Genomic DNA, 27,030 nt, shown 5'->3' on the forward strand with positions numbered 1-27,030 from the left:
TGTGGGGTATATATAATAACCACATACATATATGAATATTAGTCAGCCATTAAAAAGAATGAAATGTTGCCATTTGCAATGACGTGGATAAAGCCAGAGTATATTATGCTAAGCAAAACAAGTCAGTCAGAGAAAGACAAATACCCTAAGATTTCACAACTATGTGGAATTTAAGAAACAATACAGATGGACATAGGGGAAAGGAGAAAAAAAGAGAGGGAGGCAAACCAGGAAACAGACTCTTAATTATAGAGAACAATCTAACTGAGGGTTGCTGGATGGGAGATGGGGGGGAGGGGATAAATGAATGATGGATATTAAGGAGGGCACTTGTGATGAGCACTGGGTGTTATATTTAAGTGATGAATCACTAGATTCTACTCCTGAAAACAATATGTTTTCTATATGTTAACTAACTAAAATTTAAATAAAAACATGAAAAAAAGAATCTGGGCCTAGAGTTCAGAGACTGGGAAAGTCAGAGATTGAAGCTTCAGGGGAATTTGTATGTGGTAAATTCTCTAGAGGGAGCCATGCAGCAAGAAATGAGGGCAGCCTCTAGCAGCTGAGAGCTGCCCTTAACTGAAAGCCAGCAAGAAAATGAGGACCTCAGTCCTACAACTAGAAGGAATTGAATTCAATTAACAACTTGAATGAACTTTGAAGCAGATTTTTTTCACCAGAACCACCAAAAAGGAATGCAGCCCAGCTGACATCAGGATTTCAGCCTTATAATACCATAAGTAGAGAAATCTGGCCACACTGTTCCTAGACTTCTGCTCTACATAACTAAAAACTAACACATGGGTGTTGTTCTAAGCAGCTAAGATTGTAGTAATTTGTTAATCAGCAAGAGAAAACCACTACAAACTGGAAACTCAAGGGTCCATCAACAGATAAATAAACAAATTGTAGTATATTCATACAATGGAATACTCTGACCAATAAAGAGAAATAATCTATTGAAACACACAACAACAGGGATAAATTTTAAAATAATTCTGCTGAGTGAAAGAAGCCAAAAAGAGAGAGACTACATACATATGATCCCATTTATATAAAACTCTAGAAAATGCAAACTAATCTATGGTGACAGAAAGCAGATGAATGGTTGCTAAGAGATGGGGAACAGCGAAGGATGGGAAGGAGGGATTACAAAAGGGTATACAAAAACTTTTGGGGATAATGAATATACTCATTATCTTGACTGTAGTGATCTACATGTATACATACTTTGTCCAAAGTGTCATAAATATGTATTTCAATTATTTCTCAATAAAGCAGTTTTTAAAAGTAAAAACAAACTATATTTTAAAAGAAGAGATAGAAAGGAAAAATTTGAACACAATGAAAATGAAATTAAAGACTACATATTAAAAAATAAATAGAGTCTCTGAGAGGTATTTTTGTTTTCAGAACCAATTTAAATTCTGCAATGAGAGATGGATCTGAAACCTTGCTAAAGTAATCATGGTTGATCCTCATTATTTGTGGATTCCATATTTGTGAATTCATTTGCTCAATGAAATTTATTTGCAACCCCAAAATCAATACTCACAGTGCTTTTAAAGTTATTTACAAGCATGTGAATGGGCAGAGTGGTGAAAAATTTTAGTCGATGTGCATGTTTTTAACTGAGGTCAAACAAAGCAACATTCTGCCTTCTTACTGTAGATCTCATACTGTCGACAATTATCCTTTTTGTGATCTATGTAGTGCTATGGTTTTTGCATTTTTGTACTTTCTGTTGGTGATTTCACTGTTCAAAGCCTGAAGCATAATGCAAAACACTGTCTAGTATTCCTGAGTGCATGAAGGCTGTGATGTGCCTTACAGAATAAATGTATGTGGTAGATAATTCTCATTCAGCTATGAGTTTTAGTGCTGCTGTTGACTGAGTTCAATGTTAATGAATCAACTAACTATCCCTTATAAGGTGTCTTTAAGTAAAAACACACATAAAACAAAACTATGTATTGACTGGTTGACAAAAATGTAATCAGAACATAACCCTATATTTTTCCGAAGGAGCAACAGTTCAGTATTTGTTAATTCAATGTTCACAGCAACTTTATAGAACATAACTACCATGAGGAATGAGAACTTTTATTCTCAATAATAAATAAAAATGATTGAGGTTCTATAATTGAATGGCTTATATGGGTAGTCAGAGGCTTTAGAAACAATTATTTCTCTGATGATTTCTGCTTTGCCTACTTGTTAATGAAGTAAATTAAATCCAATGAATTATGCAGATTTTTAGTGTCTTATTCTCCACTGAAGATATTCTGATCTTTCTCCATTTTGCTCAAGTTTTCAACCCCATCTACCACTATCCTTAAGTTCAGATGACCTCTGTCCATTTCATACTTTAAGCTTCACTTCCAATGAGAATGCCTCAAGTCCAATGAGAACGCTAATTCTTCTTTAAAAAAAAAAGATTTTATTTATTTATTTGAGATAGAGATAGAGATAGACCGAGAGCAAGCATGAGCAGGGGGAGGAGGAGGGGCAGAGGGAGAGGGAGAAGCAGACTCCTGAGCAGGGAGCCCAACGTGGGGCTAGATCCCAGGACCCTAGATCATGACCTGAGCTGAAGGCAGACGCTTAACTGATTGAGCCACCCAGGCACCCCAAGAATGCTAATTCTTAAACCCCTTTTCTTTAAGGAAATTCAGGAATTCCTGTTGCTGGGAAATTTTCCCTTCATCTAGATTGTAAACTCTTTTAGATCTAGGTGCAGAATGCCTTTATTGCACTCCCTATTTGCTGCACTCGAGGGAAAAAAAAAAACAACCTTCAAGAATCAGGAAGAAGCAATTGGGCATGGCATCTGCAAAGGCAAAGTTAACAGAAGAAGGCTTTGAAATATATTTCAAGGTCAGTAGAGACAGATGCTCTTTTAGCATAAAAATATCTAAAAATTATGTTAGTAAGAAGAATATGAATATGATTCCTTTCCTCTGGTACACATGCCCTGTGTAATCCTCTTTCCTTGGATGCAGAAAAAAAAGTCTTCACGGGGTATTTTTCAAAGGTAGAAGGAATGTACAAGAGAAGCAATGCTGCTCCAGGCATATACTTTGTGCAAGGGAAGCTAGATTTAGGGGTACCATGCTCAACTTTTCATCTCCCACATGTATATTCTGTGTGATTGGACTTTATCATTGTAAAACTGGAATACAGAACTAACTGAACCTTGTTTGGGCTTCCTTATATGTTTATTCAGAAGAGAGGGGAGCATTTTCATTCCCTTTTCCAATCAGTGTAAGATAACTTAAGAGTAGATGACAGGGGAAAAAAGAAAATCTCTCCTGGAACTCATCTGGCCTACTAAACAGACCTACTTTAATCTTCCATGTTATCATATGTACACTAAAGAGGTAAAGGGGGCATTGTCAGCTTATCTGCGGGGGAAACTGTATTATGCTTAAGTGTAATGAAAGAGAAAGGGTCATAAGCATTTCAAAATTATTTCAAATATTTTTTTCAAAAGAGAAATAATTTGTTGCTAGAAAGAAGACTTGTTATAACCTCACAATGAGATTCCCTTACACTCTGCATAACCTCTTATTTGAAGAGGTCCCTGTGATGTACAGTACCATTACACCTAAAACTGAAAGAAGTTTTGGGCAGTGGGGAAAACTGCTTTGATCCTTCATTTCTCACTCAAGATAAGTATGGTGGTCTCAGGTGTTCATATTCCTGATGACAGTTCTTTTATATTACACGCAGAGAAATATTGCCTTCGGAAACTTTTCTCTACAACCTGGGATATATTTCAATGCAATGCATAAGCCTAAATAATAAAAATTGTACAACTGCTTAACTGTCAAAGGCATAGCCTGTGAAGTTGTTGGACAAATATAGAGCCTATAGACTACTTGTTAAAACCTTAGAGTATTAATAAATAATACAACAAAAGTACCAACATATACTCAATTAGAGGAAAAACATTGTGATCTAAAGCTTACCAACAGTTATTATGACCGTTTCATCATCTGTGGAGCACTTCTTTCTTTTACTTAAGGTACTTGAGGGAGAAGGCTTAAGAAAGTCCCATTTTGATGATGAATCTTCCATCTCATTAAAGAGCATGTAAAATGAACTGCTAGTTTTCTCATCTTGTTTACCTGGCATAAGACTCTATGGCTTTCGATTTTAAATCCATCAGAAGAAAATTCTACATTTGTGAAAAATGTTCCTGTGTTTCCCTCTGATGCTTCATTTCTGTAGTTAAAAAACAAACAAACAAGGTATTTATGAGAAAACTATAGTTTTTCTAGCTTTCAACTTGTTAGGAGACTGTCATGAATCTTCTAATAATTGTAGTGATTACCCTTTTTGATATATTTGCATCATTTGAATAGGATTTAATAACTCAAATGTGATGATGACTATAGATCACATTTCTAGACTTACATGTTGCTTCTTTTTCAGAATATTTTTTACTTTAGATAACTGTCTCTTTTGTGATTCATTTTTGCCACTTATCAACTTAAATTCATCATATATGACTTTTGATTCTTTCCTGACATCTTCCATTTGGCCTTAGAAACTTATTATTTTGGGGCACTTGGGTGGCTCAGTTGGTTAAGCATCTGCCTTCGGCTCAGGTCATGATCCCAGGGTCCTGGGATCAAGTCCCTCACCCGGCTCCTTGCTCAGCGGGAAGCCTGCTTCACCCTCTCCCTCTGCCTGCTGCTCTGCCTACTTGTGATCTTTCTTTCTCTCTCTCTCAAAAATAAATAAATAAAATCTTAAAAAAAAGAAACATTATTTTGTAGATCTGAGTGAAGGTCTTTCAAGATGTTCTGAAAGATCAGTTATTGCCAATTTAAATGAAAATAGGAATTTAGCTTTTCTTGAATAAATTCTAAAGCTGCTCTACTTTTGTTTGCTTTTTTAATAAGCCCTATTCCAAATCTGTTATTTGCTATATTCCAACACTTTCTTGAGTTACCTTTTTATGCTTATTCTATTACAATCAAACCTACATTTTCTGTAACTTGGTGACTCTTTTGAACTCTGGTTGATTTTTGTTTCACAGAGGTTAAGAAGAATGAAGGACTTTTGCTTTCCAGTTTGGGCAAATTTTGGTAAATGATATTTCTGAGAACACTTGCCAAGTGTTTCTACCATTTATTAAACTACTTAAAAATCATAATCCTTCATGACATGCTTTAAATAAAATACTGTGGGTGTTTTCCTTTATTTTTCTGTTTAACACATAAAACATTTTTAAAATGCAATGACTGAAACAAATCATATGGTTTCTATGTTCTGAAACTCAGATAAATTAACTTTGAGTTAAGAGATGTTAGCAATGTACTAAAAACATAATTTCTGTTTCATTTTAGTTTGAAATGTTTGTTTTCATCATCCTGAAGAGCATTGGTTAAATTTAATACTGAGATGCTGGGGCGCCTGGGTGGCTCAGTCGTTAGGCGTCTGCCTTCAGCTCAGGTCATGATCCCAGGGTCCTGGGATCAAGCCCCACATAGGGCTCCCTGCTCGGGGAGGGGTCTGCTTCTCCCTCTCCCACTCCCCCTGCTTGTGTTCCCTCTCTCGCTGTGTCTCTCTCTGTCAAATAAATAAATAAAATCTTTTTTTAAATTTTATTTTATTATGTTAGTCACCATACATCATTAGTTTTTGACACTATAAATAAATAAAATCTTTAAAAAAATTTAATACTGAGATGCTTACTAAGTTTTTTTTTATTTCCATGTGCTTTCCTCAATGCATATACCAATCATGTGTCAGATCACATTGTTAAAAGAATTAGTATTCTTTTCAATTGCCTTCTTTCTTAAAGTTATTTAAAATTCCTTTGTAATATGTAATCTATACCTCTGTATTTCTTCAAACTTATAATTCCCCACAACATCGCTTTTGCTGTTTATGTAGAACTAAGTTTCTTTACTCTTGTTTATTTATTTTTTTTTAAGATTTTATTTATTTGACAGAGAGAGAGAGACAGCTAAAGAGGGAACATAAGCAGGGGGAGTGGGAGAAGGAGAAGCAGGCTCCTGGCTGAGCAAGGAGCCCAATGTGCGACTTGATCCCAGGACCCGGGGATCCTGACCTGAGCCGAAGGCAGACACTTAATGACTGAGCCACCCAGGCGCCCCGTTGTTTTTCTTTTTAAAATAGATATTTTTATGTTTTCACTGATACTCTTTCTAATTTATAAAATGATTCTTAAAATATTTCCAGATAAGAGTTTCTGTTGCCAATTCTTGCCTTTATTTCATATTTTTTGTTGAAACTCTTTGTTTTTCTAACATCCATAAAATCATTCTTCTCCCCAATACTTTAATAAATTAAATTCTTTGAAGTATGGCTTATTCTGAATTTGAAGATGGTAGTTGCCTAATACATGTAGTTTTATTCAGCACGGATATTGTTTCCCTCTTATTTGACCTGAAAAGCATAATAAAATACAATTATAACATAATAAAGCAGATGTTTTAAATCACTTCATTATATAATATTAAATCATTAATTATTACAATTAAAATTATTTCATAAAATTCTATGAATTAGTCAGAAATGCCACTGGAAAAAAAATCTGCTAAAGAATGTAATAAGAGAAAAAACTGGAGGTGTCACAATTCCAGATTTCAAGTTATATTACAAAGCAGTAGTAATTAAAACAGTACCATACCGGCAAAATGATAGATACATAGAGACTCAAACATGCTGTAGCTGAGAAGTATGTGAACAGCAGCCCGGCTCAAACCCTTACCTCACTGATCTATGGATTTCTGTGTGTTTTGAGCCCTGCCTGCAGTGGACCATAGAAGCAAAAAGAGCATCATGGACTTGCAAAATGGCGGCCATATATCTGTCTGCTATATTAGACCCTGCTGGTGCCCACGAGAGGATCACAGAAGTGGAAAACATCCACTCTGCATTACAGAACTCAATAACCTTTGAGGATGTGGCCATGGACTTCACCCAGGAGGAATGGGCATTGTTGAATTCACATCAGAGAAAACTACAGAGATGTGATGCTGGAGAACTATAGATACTTGGCATCTCTGGAAAAGCAGCTCAGCAAACCCACTCTGATCACCCAGATGGAACAAGAAGATGAAACTAAAACAGGTAACTGTTCAAATTGGATGGTTCTCCTTAAAACCAAACAATCACGGGCGCCTGGGTGGCTCAGTTGGTTAAGCGACTGCCTTCGGCTCAGGTCATAATCCTGGAGTCCCGGGATCGAGTCCCATATCGGGCTCCCTGCTCGGCAGGGAGTCTGCTTCTCCCTCTGACCCTCCCCCCTCTCATGTGCTCTCTCTCTCTCTCTCATTCTCTCTCTCAAATAAATAAATAAAAAATCTTAAAAAAAAAAAACAAAAAAACCCCAAACAATCACAACATAAACAAGATATTTTGGAGAAGGAAGCACTCAGTAGCAAGAAGAAGGAGCAAACTCATGGAGGCAGATCCATTGAGCAGAATAAAATTGCCTTGAGCATGAAATCTAGCATTACTCAGAATCAGAGAATTTATCCTGGAAAGAAACCCCATCAACTCCTTCATCTTGGGAAAGCCCTCAGAGATTTTTCACACCTTAACCCACATGAGAGCATTCTTTCTAGGGAAAAATTCAATGACTATAAAAATGATAAAAATACCTTCATTAGTTCTTTCTTAGATGTGCACAAGAGACAACATACAAAAGAGAAATCCTATGAATGCATTGACTCTAGGAAAGTCTTAAATTCAATCTTATAAAGTAAGCATGAAAAAACTTGCATTAGAGAGAAACAATGTAGCCAGTGTGGTAAGGTATTACAGAACCATTTATCCATTGCATTGCACATGAGAAACCATAGTGCATAAAATCCTTTTAAATATAACCAATGTGGGGAAGTCTACAGTTCAACCTTTTTTTTTTTTTAAAGATTTTATTTATTTATTAGAGAGAGACACAGCCAGAGAGGGAACACAAGCAGGGGGAGTGGGAGAGGGAGAAGCAGGCTTCCCGCTGAACAGGGAGCCCGATGTGGGGCTCGATCCCAGGACTCTGGGATCATGACCTGAGCCGAAGGCAGACGCTTAACGACTGGGCCACCCAGGCGCCCCGAACCTCTTATCTTACATGGTACAAGAGAATTCACACTGGGGAGAAGCCCTATGAAAAACCTTCAGAGTGTGGAAAAACCTTCAGAGATAGTTCACTTCTCAGACTACATGAAGGAATTCATTCAAGGGATAAACCCTACAAATGTGATCAGTGCAGCAAAACCTTCAGTAGAAGCTTTAGGCTTACCACGCACAAGATAATATATACCAGAGAGAAGCCCTATGCCTGTAATGATTGTGGGAAAACCTTCAGTATTCTTTCATACCTTACAAGACATAAGAGAATCCACACTGGAGAGAAATGTGTTGAGTACAGCCACTGTGGAAAAGCACACCTGTGGATACATACTAGGGAGAAACCTTACAAGTGTGATCAGTGTTGGAGAATTTTTAGAATGAGCTGTAATCTTAATGTGCACAAGAAAATGCATGCTGGAGAGAAACCATGTACATGCAATGAATATGGGAAAGCCTTCAGGGATCACTCATGCCTTAAAGAACATGTGCGAATTCACACTGGAGAGAAACCTTTTGCATGTAATCAGTGTGGGAAAGCCTTCAGAGTGAAATCTTTCCTCACTTTGTACAAGAAAATTCACATGAGAATGAAACAATATGAATGTAAGGAATATGGGAAAGCCTTTGGTGGCCTCTTACCTCATAGGAGACATATGAAAAAGCACGCCAGGGAAAAGAAACCCTTCAAGTATAGTGAGCATGAAAAAGTTTTTAGGAGGCATATATCCCTTACAATACACATAAGAACTCACACTGGAGAGAAACCCTATGAGTGTGATCAATGTGGGAAAACCTTCAGTGTAAGGTGTAATCTTACTGTGCAAAAAGAGTCCATATTGGTGAATAGCCTTAACAATGCAATGTCTGTGAACATGCTTTCAGTAAGCTCTCATCCCTTCAGCGGCATCATGAGAGCACTCATGCTGGGTAAAACTCCTAGTAATGTCCATATGCAATAATTTTTAGTGAACTCTCATTCTGTAAGGCATAAAAGCAAATGCCAACTGCAGAGAAAAACTGAATGTAAAGAATGGGAGAAAGCATCTGAATAACAGACCTATGGGAGAAATATGTTATGCAATGACTGTGATAAATCCTTATTCATACCTTAGATATGTGACCACTTGATGCTGAAAGTAAAAACTTATAATGTCTTCAAGGCTTGTTACTTGAGAAAAATAAATGCCTAATGTTTTAAGCCAAAAAAAAAAAAAAAAAAACACATATATCAATGGAATAGAATGGAAAACCCAGAAGTAAACCTACAATTATTTGGCCAATTAATCTTCAACAAAGGATGAATGAATATACAGTGAGAAAAAGACAATCTCTTCAACAAATGATGTTGGGAAAACTGGACAGCCACATGCAAAAGAATGAAGCTGGACCAGTTTCCTTCACCATACACAAAAATAAATTCAAAATGGATTAAAGACCTAAATGTGAGACCTGTAACCATAAAAATTCTAGAAGAAAGCACAGCCAGTAATTTCTCTGACATTGGCTGTAGCAACATTTTTTCTAGGTATGTCTCCTGAGGCAAGAAAAATAAAAGCAAAGATAAGCTATTGGGACTACATCAAAATAAAAAGCACACAGAGAGAAAAACACCATATGACTTCCCTCATGTGTAGAATTTAAGAAACAAAATGGATGAACATTCAGGAAGGGGAAAGAAAAGAGAGAGGGGGGAAACGAATCATGGGAGACTCTTACATATAGAGAGCAAACTGAGGGTTGATGGAGGGAGGGCAGTGGGGAATGGGATAGATGGGTGATGGTTATTAAGGAGGACACTTGTTATGATCAGTGCTGGGTGTTATATTCAAATGATGAACCACTGAACTCTACTCCTGAATCCAATATTGAACTAACTAGAATTTAAATTAAAAATTTGTCAACTAACTAGAATTTAAATTAAAAAAAATAAAATAAAAAGCTTCTGCACAGCAAAGGAAACAATCAACAAAACTAAAAGGCAACCTACAGAATGGGAGAAGATATTTGCAAATGACATCTGATAAAGGGTTAGTATCCAAAATATATAAAGAACTTATACAACTCATCACCCAAAAAACAAATAGTCCAATTAAAAAATGGGCAGGGGCACCTGGGTGGCTCAGTCTGTTAAGCATCTGACTTCGGCTCACATCATGATCTTGGGTTCCTGGGATTGAGCCCTGCATTGGACTCCCTGCTCAGCGGAGATTCTGCTTCCCCCTCTCCCTTTGCCCCTGCCCCTACTCATGCACTCTCTCTCTCTCAAATAAATAAATAAATAAATAATGGGCAGAAGACATGAACAAACATTTGTCCAAAGAAGACATCCGATGGCAAACAGACACATCAAAATATGTTCAACACCACTGATCAACAGAGAAATGCAAATCAATACCACAATAAGGTATCACCTCACACCTGTCAAAATGGCTGAAATAAGAAATACAAGAAACAACAAGTGTTGGCGAGGATGTAGAGAGAAAGGACCCCTCTTGCACTGTTGGTGGGAATACAAACTGGTGCAGCCACTGGGGAAACAGTATGGAAGTTCCTCAAAAAGTTAAAAATAGAACTACTCTGCAATTCAGTAGTCACACTACTATTTATTCCCAACATACAAAAACACTAATTCAGAGGGATACATCCCCCCTATGTTTATTGCAGCATTATTTATAGTAGCCAAACTATGGAAGCAGCCCAAGTGTCCATTGATCAATGAATGGATAAAGAAGAGGTGGAATACAATTCAGCCATAAAAAAGAATGAAATCTTGCCATCTGCAACAACATGGAGAGAGCTAGAGTGTATAATGCTAAGCAAAATAAGTCAATCAGAGGAAGACAAATACCATATTACCTTACTCATATGTGGAATTTGAGAAACAAAACAAATGCGCAAAGAAAAAAAAAAGAGAGAGAGAGACCAACCAAGAAACAGACTCTTAACTATAGAGAATAAACTGATGATTCTCTCAGAGGGTGGGTGGGGGAATGGAGAGAATGGTGGGGGAAGGATGCAGTAAGAAAATTAACCATAAAAAAGCCATAAAATGTAGTAAGAAAATTAACCATAAAAGCTGCCTGATGAAAATGTGACCCCATTAGTTTAATTTAGGAAAATAACAGTCAAAACCACTTCATCTAGCAAATGCAAATAGTGATAGTATCTACATTATTAAGGATTGTGAGGCTTAAATAAAATAATGCATATAAAGTGCTTAGTATAGTATCTAGTACTCTAAAAACTTAATAAATGCTAGCTATAATCACTCCCCCTACTCTCCATGCCCTCTCTCACCTTCACCTCACCTCAGTCCCAATCTGCTTCACCTCTGAAATTTTAACTCCTATGTTCTACTCTTTAACCATAATATGCTTTTCTCTGATCATTATTCCAGCTTTTACTACCTTATCCTCCCATAATTTTAATTTTACCTCCTTGATATTCCTAAACCTTTGACCCTCCCATTTCCCCCCCAATTTATTATTACTCTCTGGCTTTACTTCTAGCTCTACTTTTTTCCCTATCCATCACAAAATCTCATAGTCCACAAATTTAATTATACTGCCTTGGGTTTTGTTAAACCCTAGAGGTCTATCAGTCATAGGATCTGATAGATTGTCATGGGATCTGATAGAACCCACCAAAAACTGTGGGTTCAAATTCTGGCTCTGTTACTTACTAGCTGTGAGAAATGAGCAAGATGTTTATTCTTTTTTTGATATATATAGAATGACAATTGTTAAAATTAAATGCAGTAATGTATATAAAGCTTTCACCATACAGGCTACAAATATTCGATCTTCAATAACTCTTAGTTCATTTCTCTTCTTCTCATTCCCTTCAGTAACTATTCCAAAATTTCATCTTTTTATTCAAACTCTCATTTAATCTCTTTCTCCCACTAACTCAGCAGATGACTTAATTTCCTATTTCATAGAGAAATCTGGAGCCATTAAGTCAAGACTCCTTTAATTTCCTCTAAGTTACTTATAATTTAATCTACATTAGTATTTCTTTCCAGTCTTGAAGAATCTCCCTTCTATCTATGGCTTAATGTTCCTCCTCAGCTCAGAAACCATTAACCATCACTTCTCTCTTTCTTCTGTACCGTTTCTTCCTCTTCTCTCCCTATTGACCTTTTCCCTTCACATATAAACATCCAAAATCCTCTTCCTTCTTCAAGACAAACCCTTTATTATTCCTCATGGCCAAGCCTCTTGGAACAGTTGTTCACTCTCGCCATCTCTGCTTTCTCACCTCCTATTCACTTCCAACTCACTCTAATGTTACTTCTGTCCATACATTCTTCCAAAGCTTCTCTCAGTAAGGTCCACATTGATCTCCATATTACCATGGCCAATGGATACTTTTCTACATTAATGACACAGTTTGTCAATCCCTCCCTCATTCTTGTAATTCTTTTCTTCCTTGCCTTCTATGCCGTAAGTTTCTTCAGCTTTCCATTTCTTGATTTAGTTTTATCAGGCTCATCTTTTAATGCCCATCTCCCAAATGGCATAATTCCCTCAGACTCTATTTTAAATATTTGGGTTTTTTTCTTTCACAGTAGTTGGGTGATCCATCTGAATCTATGACTTTAATTACAACACCTATATGCTGATGACTATTAAACTTTATTTCCAGTCTAGGTCTCCACTAAAACTAGAAATCTTTTACTCAACTAGCTATCCCATCTCTCCTCCCAAATGTCCCATAAATACCTCAAATTCAATATACTGAAAACTAAACTCCTATTTGCTTCTACACATATAGGACATATTTTAGAAAATAATAAAAAACCATCTTCCACACAATTACCAAGGCCTTTCTCAATATAGGACCTTTATTTAAACACAAAAAATAATTATTTCTCATTTTTTCCAAGGATCAGTACATAATTAATTCTATTCCAGATGCATAGGAAATTAATCCATTATATATAATAGAAGCCTTAGGGCCCTAGGGTTTAATTCTCCTGCAGAACTCAGTTGAGACAGGATTCATTTACCTTCCATATCTATGCACCAAGTTAGTAGATTTTACCTCTTATCTCTGGTATCTCCATGCCTTCCTCCTTCACCTTTGCTGGCTAATGCTCTCATGCTTTTCTGGTTACCTACTCTAAGAGCCTACAAAATTGGGTTGGCCCAAATCTAACTCTCTAATTTGATTTCCTGACATTTCCCTTTAGGCTTATTATGGGACAGCCATACAATGTGTCCTGTACCTCCCTGAATATAATGCATTCTCCTGGGCTAAAGTCTCTGTGCCTTTGCTATTATTTCCTCTCTCAGGTATCCCTTCAACCCCTTCATCGCATGAACTTTTTTTTATTTAATTGCACAAGCAAGTGATAAGTACACATTCTTTAAAAGGATTCACACAATACAACAGAGTAAAAAGTTAACTATTCCTTTATCTTGACTTCTCTCCTCCAATACCACACATATACACACATACACTTTCTTCTCTACGGATAACTATTATTAACAGTCTGGTTTGTATCCTTCCAGACTAAATTCTGGAGTTAACTCCTCCTATTTGCTTCTATAAAGCTTTGGGTTTACCTTTATCAGAGTATCATAATATATTTTAGTTGCTTAACTTTTGGTTTATACCCAACCTTAACTGTAAAATCCTGAGAGTGGGGCTTTCTTTTTAATATTTAAAAGATCCCCCATTTGTCACAGTGCTTCAAGCATTTTTGTTGAAGGATAAATTACAGTCTTTGTTCTCATTACGGTCTAGTGGGGAGACATAAATAATTCCAGGGGAAGGAACGGGGTATTTAAGAATCAAAGAGTTATGTAAAGAGTTTAGGAACTCTTCTAGGTAACATGACAGTTAAGCATCCAAATAAGTGTGAATATAAGTACACTAAAGGAAACAGAAATGTGTTCCACAAATAGAGTGACACCATAATTAAATGTCAATGTGTGCTAAAAATTTTAAAAAGAGAACAAACTGATGGTTGGCAGGGACGGGGGAGTGAAATGAGCAAAATGGGTAAAGGGGAGTGAGAGGTACGGGCTTCCAGTTATGGAATGAATAAGTCACGGGATGAAAAGTACAGCATAGGGAATATACTCAGTGGTATTGTAATAGCACTGTATAGTGACAAATGGTAGCTACGCTTGTGAACACAGCATAATGTATAGAGTTACAGAATCACTACATTGTACACCTGAAACTAATGTAACATAGTATGTCAACTACAATAAAAAAAATAAAAATAAAAAGAGGTGCTTGACTATTATTATACAACATTATTATATTAACATATACAAAGATTTTTTCGGGGTTTTTTTATGGGCTAGGAACTTAGTATCACTCTAGTTATAATCTCTAATTATTATCTTGTTTGCAGAGAAACAAACTAAGGCTTAATGAATGTATCAGATATCATCAGTGGCCTGCCCATATGTGGCAATTACCATTAGTGTTATACCAATGGTTTCCTATTTCAACCATCTTTCTGCCTGAAGGTTTTCTCTACCAACAGGAGCAGGCTACTTGAGGGAAGTACCAGTGAGTTGAGACTCCCAAGAATAACCCTTAACCACTGAGGGAGGGGAATTGGTAGATAAAGATCCCAGTTTTCTTGTCCCTCAGTGAAACAATTCTGAGTTTTATTCTATATAGCCCCTTAAAGGATCACCAGTAGAATTGAGTACCAATTGCCCTCAGTAGTAACCTGCTCATTAACACACTTCATTGGCTTTCCTTCCCTCCTTGTCTCACTTCCTCACTATGCTTCCCAAATTTCTTTGTATCCCTATCCTTGCCTCAGAGTCTTAGTTGTGGGGAAACCCAATTTAAGGTAAAGAAGTTGCTTAAAGTCATACATAGCTAATAAATAGTGAGCCTAGGTCCATCTGACTTTACATAACCCACATTCTATTATATTTATACCAACTTCTAATGGGTTTTGAATTTTTGTTTTCCTATTCACTAAGCACATTAGGAAGGCTCACAATTAAATTTACATGTGGCATAAACTCAGCGAAAAGTGGGAATACAGAGGTTCACAATAGAATACTTACTTAGAATATACATTCTTGACAGTGAACAAAATGAATTGCATTTAGAAAAACATGTTCTATGCTTTATTTGTTCATAAGGTTCAGCATATCTTAATTCTGGAATAAGTTAGCCATAGATACTGCCGTGTACACTGAAAGTGCTTACACTTTGTTACCATTGAAGTCCCTGCAAAAGTAAGCTCATATAGGAAGGAGAGGCTCTTGGATTTTACCTAAATTTGCACGTGGTAGGAAGTTGGTTTCTTTGCGGAAAGTGTTCAGATGTAAGGAAGGGTAAACAAGATTATCTTATTATTCCAAAGACTATTCTGGAAGGGCCAGAATAGGGCAATATTTTTAGATTTAGCACTTTCATCATCCTTTTAAGAAGATTCTTACCTTTCCCTTAAAAACAGGACAAGAGCTCCTCATAGCAAGCCAGAGGAGGTAACTAAAGCCCGGAGTCTTCCAGGGACCCTAGGTCCGAAAACGGTCATCAACTACAAAATTCCAAAGCCCAGTGGGTGCCAAAAAGGGAACGAGAGAAAATGAGGGCGAAAGTGGGTGCCACTTCTCAGACCTGCAGTAGGTGACTCCACTGAAGCCAATCTCCACAGGAGCGAGAAGAGCGGGGGCACTTTTTCAGAAGTTTTGAAGTTTGCTGGGGCGGCAAGAAGGAAGAAAGAAACAAGATCCGGCTGGAGCAAGTGAGGAACTGCACAGCCAAGGTCAACTACAGCTACTGCGGCCACGGCTCTTGGGACAGCCTGGAGGTGAGGCGCCAGGTAGCCTCTCCGGGACTGGGCGGTGTCTTCCCCGGAAGTGGAGCCTCGCCGCCGGAAGCAGGAGCCTCACAGGCGGGAGTCAGGGCTAGAGGGCGCTAAACTCCGGCCGGGGGCTTGGGAAGTTGTAGGTAAACTCGGGATGGTTGTGCAAGTTGGCACCAGCTCCTGGGTTTATGTAATCTGAGTGAAGAGGACAAAGGCTTCCAGTATGCTTCCAGTGGGCCCCTTCGAGTCAGTTTCTGCGCTCGCCATTCTGTCCTCGGCTTCTTTTGAAGTAACCCGCTTCCACAGCCTCCCAAACCCAGTGGGGTGTCCTGTCCCGGGGAGCTTCGCTTTGCCCCCGGCCCCCTCCTCTGGTGGTGAGAATTAAGAGCCTTAAACTGTGTCTTCCCAGGACACACAGTATATTCTAGTCACTTGCTATCAGCGTTTAATTCAGCAGCGTGTAGTGGATTTATTCATGCATCAAAGTCCTGAGAGAAATTAACGTTAAAAGTCTGATTTGGATTTTTACCGACTTTGGTATATTGATTTCAGTAATTTTTTCAACCAACACATGGCACTGAGCATTTGTGTGTCAAATCCTGTGGAAATGAAACATTTTTTGCTCTCAGGGAGCGTCCAAGATAGGTAAAAATACTCGATTGGAGCATATCAATACTTCGTATATAATAAATTCAATGAGAATTTATTAAACATCTATTCTGAATTAAGCTCTGCTAGGTATTGGTCATAGAAAGTGAATCAATCTTTGGTCTAGAAATCTGAGCTCACCTTCTTGGTGGAAGGAAGAGACAGAGCACAAAACAATTATTTTTAAAAATGTAAGATGAACACTTGGTAAATGCTACTACAAAAGATTCAGAACAATTGTGAATACAGGAAACAGAGAACTGAGTTATACATCTAGAGAGAATGGGAAAGTCTTGGTAGAGAAGCAACATGTGTAGTAAGCCCTGGAAGAAGAAAGGTTATGTTTACAAATGGAGTTCTGGCTTAAGGTTTGTACTTTCCAACGGAGCTAACTTGAGGTTTTTGCTCCATTTTTCTCTAATTTTCTCTTGCTTTCCAGTCCACTTTGCCTTCCACCCACCTACAACCCAGTTCTGTTTTCTTCGAAGTAGCTTTGGCCAGGGTATATCCCTTCCAATGATAATTACCTCTTATTAAAATACTTATTTCTTCATAAACATTACTTGTAAAGAAAGAATTTTTATTTTTTTTTTAGAATTTGTTTTAGTCAAGTCAACAAAGCACAGTTCCGGTGGCCCATCTGCTAGAACACAAAAATAGCCTCAGTATGCAGAAACAGATGTTTAAAATGGTATTCATTAAAATGAGATTCCACCTGTAATAGAAAACAGAAAGTGGATGCAAAAGGCATGTTGTAAGCTGGCAGTGCTTGCTTTCTGCCTTCCATTCCCTTCGAAATGTATATTTGTGGGTAAAATCTTGCTAATAAGAATATACTTCTGGCTTTAATTTCTAGTGATATGGGTTATTAGTAATATTGAAACACAATCATCCTAGACTCATTTGGAGGGTAGCAGTCATAAAAAGAAAAAAACAACCCTCCAGGGTACATGTCTTCTTACTAGTGAACAAAATTATCTTGGGCAGAAAATTAATGACTACTCTATATTAGCAACAAAAATGAGCATTTACATTACACCTTCTGTGCCAGGTGCTTTATTGTATATTTTTACAAGAACCCTATGAAGGAGATATTATCTTCACTTTATAGATGAGGAAATTGAGTTATATATTAAATACTGCCCCAAACCACAACTACATTGGAATCCAAGATTCTCAGATTCTTAAGCCAATGTACTTTTTCCACTATTTCATACTGTCTTTGCAACAATGAAAGCACATAGAGGTTAAAAGCCCTTCTCTATCAGATAGAGTATCTGGCATGTCAATCTAGGTTTATCTGATTCCAAAGCCTATGCCTGTGTACTTCTGCATATTTTTGGCCTTTGCCTCCAAGTTCATTTAGCCCCATCTATAGTGTGGAGGAAAAGAAGAGAACATCTAGTGAAATAGGCAGAGTTCTAAGTTACCATTAAGCAAGCCCAGGCCAGCATTTCCTGAACTGTGAATAGTTCAGGAAAACATTATACAGACTGGTGAAAATACGTTAATCATTTTTTAATGTATATAAAATGTAGATTAATTTTATTACTTCTTAAACCATATTCTTTCATTCATTAATCCAACAGATATTTGTTGATTTCTTATTTGTGTGAGACTTATAATTAATCAGTTACGTTCTGATTGGAGTTACATTCTGATTGGAGATTAAGGCAGTAAGCAAGATAAATAAATATCAACAAAATATGTTGCACATTTAGATGATAAATGTTAAACATCAAAGTTTAAGTGTGGAAAGGAAAGGAAGTGTGTGGTAGTGATTGTTCCAGTTTTAGGTAGGATAGCCAAGGAGGACTTTACCTGAAGGAAATAGGAAAAAAGAGCCAACTTGGTATCTGTGGAGCTTGCATTCCAATAGATGGAGATTAATTGCAGAGGCACTGAGGCCAGTGTGGTAGGAACAGAATATGGGGGAGGTAGCTAGTAAGATGAAGTTGGAATGATAAAGAGAGGGGGTTCAGATCATGAAGGCCTTGTGGGTAATAATAGACTTTGACTTTTACTCTGAATGAGATAGAAATTGTTGAAGGATAATGAACTGATGAATAACCTGATCTGCTTTTTTTTAATTGTGGTAAAACATACATGATATTAAATGTATCATCTTAACCATTTTAAAGGTACAGTTCAGTAGTGTTAAATATACTTACATTGTTGTGCAGCTATCACCACCATCCATCTCCATAACTCTTTTTAAAACTGAAACTTTAAGACTATTAAACACTGATTTGTCCTTCTCCCATCCCCCTAGCCCCTGGCAACCACCATTATACTTTCTATCATTAGGATCTTGATTAAGTACCTCATATAAGTGGAATCATACAATATTTTTCTTTTTGTGACTGGCTAATTTACTTAGCGTAATGTCTCCAAGGTTCATCCATGTTGCAACATATTGGAGAATTTCCTTCCTTTTTAAGGCTGAATAATAGTCCATTTTATGTATATGCCACATTTTCTTTATTCATCTATTGATAGGCATTTAGGTTGTTTCTATATCTTGATTATTGTGAAAAATGCTGCCATGAACAAGGGTGTACAGTTATCTCTCTGAGACCCTGATTTCATTTCATCTAGGTTATCCAAATTTTTGGCAATTATACATAGTACTCTTTTACAGTCCTTTTCATTTCTGTAGAATCAGCTTTAATGCCCTCACACTCACTTCAGAGTTTAGTAATTTGGGTCTTCTCCTTTTTTTTCTTAGTCTATTTACCTAGAGGTTTGTCAATTTCGTTGATCTTTTTGAAGAACCAACTTTTGGTTTCATTGATTTCTCTATGGTTTTTCTATCCTCTATTTTGTTTATCTCTGCTCTCATCTTTATTATTTCCTTCCTTCTGCTAGCTTTGGGTTTAGCTTGTTCTTATTCAAGTTTCTTACGTTTTAAAATTAGGTTGTTGATTTCAGCTCTTTCTTGTTTTTTAATGTAAGCATTCACAACTATAAAATTCCTGCTTAGCACTGCTTTTTCTGGGGCCCATAAATTTCGGTGTATTGTGTTTTCATATTCATTCATTTCTAAGTATTTTCTAATTTCCCTTGTGATTTCTCTTTGATCCATTAGTTGTTTAAAAGTGTGTTGTTTAATTTCCATGATTTTGTGCATTTTTAGTTGGCTTTATGTTATTGGCTTTTTTATGGTATTGGTCAGAGAAGATGTTTTGTATGATACCTATCTTTTAAAATCTACTGAAACTTAATCTGTGGCCTAACATATGGTCTATGCTGGAAAATGTTCCATGTGCACGGAAGAAGAATGGGTATGCTGTTATTGGCGTATGGAGTGCTCTGTATATGTCTGTTAGATCTAGTTGGTTTATTGCATTGGTTATGTCTTCTATTTCCTTACTATCTTGTGTCTGGTTGCTCTATCAACCAGATTATTGTGAGAGAGGTATTGAAGTCTCCAGCTATTATGGTACACATGTATATTTCTCCCTTCAATTGTCAGTTTTTGCTTCATATCTGGTCTGTCATTAGGTGCATAAATGTTTAAAATTGTTATTTTTTTTCTGTATTGAAACTTTTGTTAATACATAATGTTCTTTGTCTCTTATAAATGTTTTTTATTTAAAATCTCTTTAGTCTGATATTAATATAGCCACTTCTGCTCTTTTGGCTAGTATTTTCATGGAATATCTTTTTCCATACTTCCACTTTCAACCTGTTTGTGTCTTTGGATCTTAAGTGGGTGAATCTCTTGTAAACAACATATAGTTAGGTCATGTGTTTTTAATCTATTCTTCTAATCTCTGTCTTTTGATTGGGAGTTGAATCCATTTATACTTAAAGTAATTACTGATAAGGAGGGATTTGCTTTTGTCATTGTGTTCTTTGTTTCCTACATGCCAGCTTTTTTGTCCCTCATTTCCTGCATTCCTGTCTTCTTTAGTGTGTAGTTGATTTTTTGTAATGAAGTATTAAAACTCTTAATTTCTTTTTGTATATAGTCTATAGCTATTTTTGGTTACCATGGGGATTACATTTAACATTCTAAAGTTATAACATTCTAGATGAATTTATAGCAGCTTAACTTAATAACATACAAAAACCCTGCTCCCTTACATTTCCATCTCCACTCCTTCTGGTTTTTGTGTCATAAAATTTCATCTTTATACATCGTGTGCTCCAAAACATAAACTAATAACTTTTTAAATGCATTGGTCTTCTGAATTATATAGAAAACAAGATTAGAGATATAAATCAAAGTTACAGTAATATTAGCTTTTACATGAATATATTTTATCTTTAAATGTATTAGTCTATTAAATTATGTAGAAAACAAAAAGTTATATACCACTGTTACAGTAATATTAGATTTTATAATTACCCATGTGTTTACCTTTATTGAGATCTTTATTTCTCCTTATAGCTTCAAGTTACTATCTAGTGTCCTTTCATTTTACTTTGTAGGATTTCCTTGAGCATTTTTTGCAAGGCAGGTGTAGTGGTTATGAACTCTCTCAGCTTTTGTTTATCTGAGAATGTCTTGATTTCTCCCTCACTTTTGAAGGACAGTTTTGTCAGATATAGGATTATTTGTTGACACTTTTTTCTTTTTCTTTTTTTTTTTAAGATTTTATTTGTTTATTTGACAGAGAGAGAGCTAGAGTACAAGCAGGGGAGCAGCAGAGGGAGAGGGAGAAGCAGGGTCCCCGCTGAGCAAGGAGCCCAATGCAGGGCTCGATCCCAGGACCTTGGGATCATGACCTGAGCCGAAGGCAGATGTTGAACCAACTGAGCCACCCAGGCACCCCTGACACTTTTTTCTTTTAGCACTTTGAATATATTAGCCCACTGCTTTCTGGTCTCCAAAGTTTCTGATGAGAAATTTGTTGATAATCTTATTAGCGATCCCTTGTGTGTGATAATTTGCTTATCTCTGGCTGCTTTCAAGGTTCACCCTTTGGCTTTTGCAAGTTTGATTATAATGTATTATGGGTTTCTTTGAGTTTATCATACTTGGAGTTTGTTGAGCTTCTTGAATATATTCATGTCTTTCCTCAAATTTGGGAAGTTTTCAGCCATTATTTATTCAAATATTCTCTCTGCCCCTTTCTCTTTCTCTTATCCTTCTGGGACTTCCACAGTAAGTATTAGTGTCCCACAGGTCCCTTAGGCTCTGTTCACTTATCTTCAATCTTTTTTTCTTTCTGTTCCTCGGTCTTGACAATTTCTATCATTCTATCTTCAAGTTCACCAATTCTTTCTTCTGCCTGCTCAATCAAATCTGCCTTTGAATCCCTCTAGTGAATTTTTCATTTCAATTACTGTCCTTTCAGCTTTGTAATTTCTTTTTAGTTTCTTTTTAGTTTTTTAATCCATTGATATTTCCATTTTGTTCATATATCACTTTCTTGACTTTCTACATCTTTCTTTAGTTCTTTCACCATCTTTAATATAAGAGTTTTCAAATCTTTGTCTAATATATTTCCTATTAAGTCTTTTTCAGGGACAAATTCTGTTGATTTACCTTTTTTCTTTTAATGGGCCACAATTTCCTATTTCTACATATACCTTGTGATATTTTTTTTTGTTATTGTTATTGAACATTGGTCATTGAATCTAATAATGTGATAACTCTGGCAATCAGATTCTCTCCCTTCCCCAGGGTTTGCTGTTTTTTTGTTACTTTAAAATTTTTTTTTCTACTTTTTTGATTGTTTTTTTCTGTGCTGTTTCCATGCCAAGGATCAGCCTAATAAGTAAACTTAATGCCTTCTAAAGTCTTTTCTGGGCATGCACAGTCACTTTGTGATTTTCTCCATATATTCAGTTGTTTTTGAATGTACTAGTCTTTAAAGTCTGGCTACTGAAAGGAGAAAAGCAAAAAAATGAAGGGTATTAAAAAAAAAGGGACCAGCCCTCTAAATGTCCTGGAAGTCACTTCAGCTAGAGGGGGAGGGGCTTGCAACTCTTGGAGGAGGTGTAACAACAATGACTGCCAGACTCTTTGTCTGTACCTTTGTGATCAGGTGCAGCAGTCAGTCATCAGAGCACAAATCACCAATATTCAGAGGACAGGTACCTATCCTAGCTCCTACAAGCTGTGTGCAAGATGCTTTAAGAACACATGTGCAGCTGCCTGCCATGTGTCTGGGGTTTGGGGGAAGGTAGCTGCTACTGTGCTAAGAACTGAAATTGACTAAAATTAACCAAAATTTAACTGTCCAGGCCTTATCCTGGAAGTTGCAAGCCTTCAACAGACTCCAGAGTTTCAAAATTAGTTACATCAGACAGATTCTGACAGTGCAATTGTTGTCTAGGTGGGGAGACAGATTCATGGTGCATCCTATTCTGCCATCTTCCCCAAATCTTCTATTATGTTTTAACAGGATCATTTTGGCTACTGTGCTGAGAATGTACTGAGGGAAAACAAGGGAGGAAGCATGAACAAATTATGAAGTCATTGCAGTAAGTAATCTAGATGAAAGAGCCTCAACAGGAGATTGGAGGGAGGGATAAGACTAAGGTCAGGGTTGGGCGCCTGGGTGGCTCAGTTGGTTAAGCGACTGCCTTCGGCTCAGGTCATGATCCCGGAGTCCCGGGATCGAGTCCCACATCGGGCTCCCTGCTTAGCAGGGAGTTTGCTTCTCCCTCTGACCCTCCTCTCTCATGTTCTCTGTCTCTCATTCTCTCTCTCTCAAATAAATAAAATCTTAAAAAAAAAAAAAAAAAAGACTAAGGTCAGGGTAATTATTCCCCTGCAAGGAGATTACTTCCTGCAAAGTCACATGGCCGTGTCTCTTGCCTAACAACTATTGTTCTTTTCAAGATACCTAATTAATTCTTTCCTTCCAAATTATGATAACTTCCCTTTTCTCTTTGGGGTAGTGACAGCTTGGCTACTATTAAACTCGGGGTTAATGAACTATCTCTTGTGGTTTCCCTGTACCTTCATCTTACAAATATTCCTTTATAAATAAACCCTCATTGAATTATCCTTTTTCAAGTGTTGCATGTGTTTACTGTTGAAACCCTAACTGATACATGAATTCTTCAGTTCAAGATGCAATGTCTTAAGTATTCTCAGTAAATTAAGCTTGTGAATTATGTACACATAATCTATATAACTGCACTTAAAAATCTATATGATGTATCAGTTATTGACAGAAGTATGTTAAAATCTCTCATTACCACCATACCCTATGTCTTTGAGAACCAAGATTCTCAGTATGGAAGAGGGAAAATAGAGAAGTAATCCAGAAGATTGAAGAGGTCATATAAAAACACTGTAGTATTAAATTTGAATTGGGAGTGTTAGTATGAACATGTGAGGTGTCATAGAGATGTGTGTATGTATATGTACATATACATATATATATGTATTAGTTTTGTCCACTAAAAAGGAATAGAAAAATGAACAACCCAGTAATAATGAGCAACCCTAGCACCCACATTCCCAGATTGTAGTCTAGAATTAATATTTGCCACTTAAAGAAACTAGAGCTTCTTAGAAAAGAGGTTTAGTTCAGGAAATGTGCAAGATGAGCCTACAACATCTTGTCATACTACATAGCAAGGAAGCTATCAAAGACTACTAGTATCAAATCTAAAGGACACATGACTGAACTTGAAGAGGTTCCCACTGGCCAGATATTGGACCAATTGAGCTTTAATGAAGATCAAAAATACAATAGATTGAAACTCATAGAACCCATGAGTTCATAGTGATAAAAAAAATTGATCACATTCAGAAAATGATAGGAAACAAATTTGATACTTCAAACTTGACAAAGGGAAAGATCAAGAATTTATCCTGTCTTTTCTACATGAACTATATCATTTGGTACCCAAATAATAGACAAAGAGTAGCATCACTTTAATGAAGTATTTCACCTAATAAAAAAAAAGAAATATTAGCATTAGAATATCAGCATTTTGGAAGTCTCAGTGAATTAATGGTTATACATTTGGCAGCAATGATTGTTATATCACAACTAGATATGGTGTGCCTCTTAATGAATGACCACAGCATTTCCCATGATCTTGAATGTGAATGAACCTGAGTCTATTGAAGCCAGTGGATCTAGCTATCAACTTGCAGGAAATAATAGGAGTCAGAGGAACACACTGAATTGTGTGTTCTTCTCACTTAGTTTCAAGGGTATTCACCTTATAATAATTCATAGACTATACATTCATGTATTACTCTTTGTGTTTCATTTTACAATAAAAAAGAATAAAAATCTTGCACTATGTTGGTAGAATTGCTTATTTTTCCTTGTAGTTCTGTCAATTGTTGTCATGTGTATAGGTATGTCATATATATGTACATATATATGTATATGGTAATGGTGAGAATTTATATATATGTATGACAGATTTTTAGGTACATATGGGAATTATTTAGAATTATTAAACTTTTGGTAAATTATGTTGTTATTCTCTTTTGTTAATATTTTTTCCATTGAAGCCTATTTTTGTATTAATACAATGATACTAATTTTCTTGTGGTTAATATTTTCCTGGTATATCTTTGTCCATCTATTTAGTTTTTAACTTTACTGTATTCTTTGGTTTTAGATATTTCTCTAGTAAACCAGATATTGCTAGATTTTCTTTTTTCATACACTGTATCAGTCTTTGTTTTTTTTTTTTTTAAAGATTTTATTTATTTATTTGACAGAGAGAGAGAAACAGCATGAGAGGGGATAGGGTCAGAGGGAGAAGCAGGCTCCCCGCTGAGCCGGGAGCCTGATGTGGGACTCGATCCCAGGACTCCGGGATCATGACCTGAGCCGAAGGCAGTCGCTCAACCAACTGAGCCACCCAGGCGCCCTCAGTCTTTGTTTTTTAACTGAGGTTTTATACACCTTTATGTATGGCAATTATTGATATACTTGGATTCGTCTTATCTTATTTTGTGTTCTCTCTTATCTTGTTTTTTGTTTATTTTTTCTGTTTTCTTTGCAACTTGTGAATTTTGGTCATTTTATATTCTACCCACTACTATTTCAGAAAGTATCTACTCTAGCTCTAATGTATTAGTGCTTATTTTTTAAGATTATTTATTTATTTATTTATTTGAGAGAGAGAGAATGAGAGAGAAAGAGAGAGCATGAGTGGGGGAGGGTCAGAGGGAGAAGCAGACTCCTCGCTGAGCAAGGAGCCTGATGCGGGACTCGATCCCGGGACTCCAGGATCATGACCTGAGCCAAAGGCAGTTGCTTAACCAACTGAGCCACCCAGGCGCCCAGTGCTTACTTTTTATATTTTTATTTTATACTTAACATATCAAAGACGAAAATTATTTAATATGTTTATCCTTTTCCCAAACAACACAGAGATTCTAGAATACTTTAATTAATTAATTAATTTTTCTGTTCACATTACTTAATCTAAATATTTGAGTGGCAGACATTAGATTTTATTGCATAAGTCCTGAAATATAAGCATAAGGACAAATTAAAAACAAGCATTCTTGGAATAAATGAGTCAGTAGAATAATTTTTTTAAAAAGATTTATTTATTTGACACAGAGAGATATAGTGAGAGAGGGAACACAAGCGGGGGAGTGGAAGAGGGAGAAGCAGGCTTCCCGTGGAGTAGGACGCCCGATGCGGGGCTCAATCCCAGGACCCTGGGATCATGACCTGAGCCAAAGTCAGACACTTAACAACTGAGCCACCCAGGCGCCCCCAGTAGAATAATTTATATCAAACTTTCCTGACTTACATGTTATTTTTTCATGTACTTGACTTCTGCTTTTTTTTAACCCTGATGATGTTGTTATTATTTTTAAAAATCAGTGTTTGCCAACACCATCTCTTGAAGAAGTTGTCTTTTTTTCTATTGGATATTCATTCCTGCTTTGTCAAAGATTAATTGCCCAAATATTTAAAAGTTCCTTTCTGGGTTTTCTATTCTGTTTCATTGATCTATGTGTCTGTTTTTATGCTGGTATCATACTGTCTTGATCACTACAGCCTGTAATATAACTGGAAAGCAATATGCAAAAAAAAAAAAAAGAAACTTGACCACTTTCTTACACCATACAAAAATAAATTCAAAATGGATGAAAGACCTAAATGTGAGACAGGAAACCATCAATATCCTAGAGGGGAACGTAGGCAGTAACCTCTTTGGCTTTGGCCATAGCAACTTCTTACTAGACATGTTTCCAGGGCAAGGGAAACAAAAGCAAAAAGAAACTGTTGGGACTTAATCAAGATAAAAAGCTTCTGGATATTTGCAAATGACATATCAGATAAAGGGCTAGTATCCAAAATCTATAAAGAACTTCTTAAACTCAACACCCAAAGAACAAATAATCCAATCCAGACAGAGAAGACATGAACAGACATTTCTGCAAAGAAGAACATCCAAATGGCCAACAGACACATGAAAAAGTGTTCAACATCACTCGGCATCCGGGAAATCCAAATCCAAACCTCAATGAGATGCCACCTCACACCAGTCAGAATGGCTAAAATTGAGAAGTCAGG

At 36.5% G+C, this 27,030-nt stretch overlaps 2 protein-coding genes across 2 annotated transcripts in view; one reads left to right on the forward strand and one right to left on the reverse strand.

The window, feature by feature from the left end:
• The window catches only part of CUNH1orf185 (chromosome unknown C1orf185 homolog), a 98,200-nt gene that overhangs the window by 40,594 nt on the left and 30,576 nt on the right, over positions 1–27,030 (reverse strand). Inside the window, exon 2 of the mRNA XM_035018593.1 lies at positions 3,975–4,230. Coding sequence (XP_034874484.1) covers positions 3,975–4,140 — 166 coding nt within the window. The 5' untranslated portion in view covers positions 4,141–4,230. The remainder of the gene's footprint in view (positions 1–3,974; positions 4,231–27,030) is intronic.
• Positions 7,017–9,074, forward strand: LOC118018977 (zinc finger protein 558-like). Its single transcript, XM_035017731.1, has 2 exons — positions 7,017–7,113; positions 8,164–9,074. The coding sequence occupies exons 1-2, from the start codon at positions 7,017–7,019 to the stop codon at positions 9,072–9,074; spliced, it is 1,008 nt and encodes a 335-aa protein (XP_034873622.1).

Source organism: Mirounga leonina, unplaced genomic scaffold (genome assembly GCF_011800145.1).
Source record: "Mirounga leonina isolate KUSES-001 unplaced genomic scaffold, KU_Mleo_1.0 Mir_173, whole genome shotgun sequence".
Taxonomy (NCBI): domain Eukaryota; kingdom Metazoa; phylum Chordata; class Mammalia; order Carnivora; family Phocidae; genus Mirounga; species Mirounga leonina.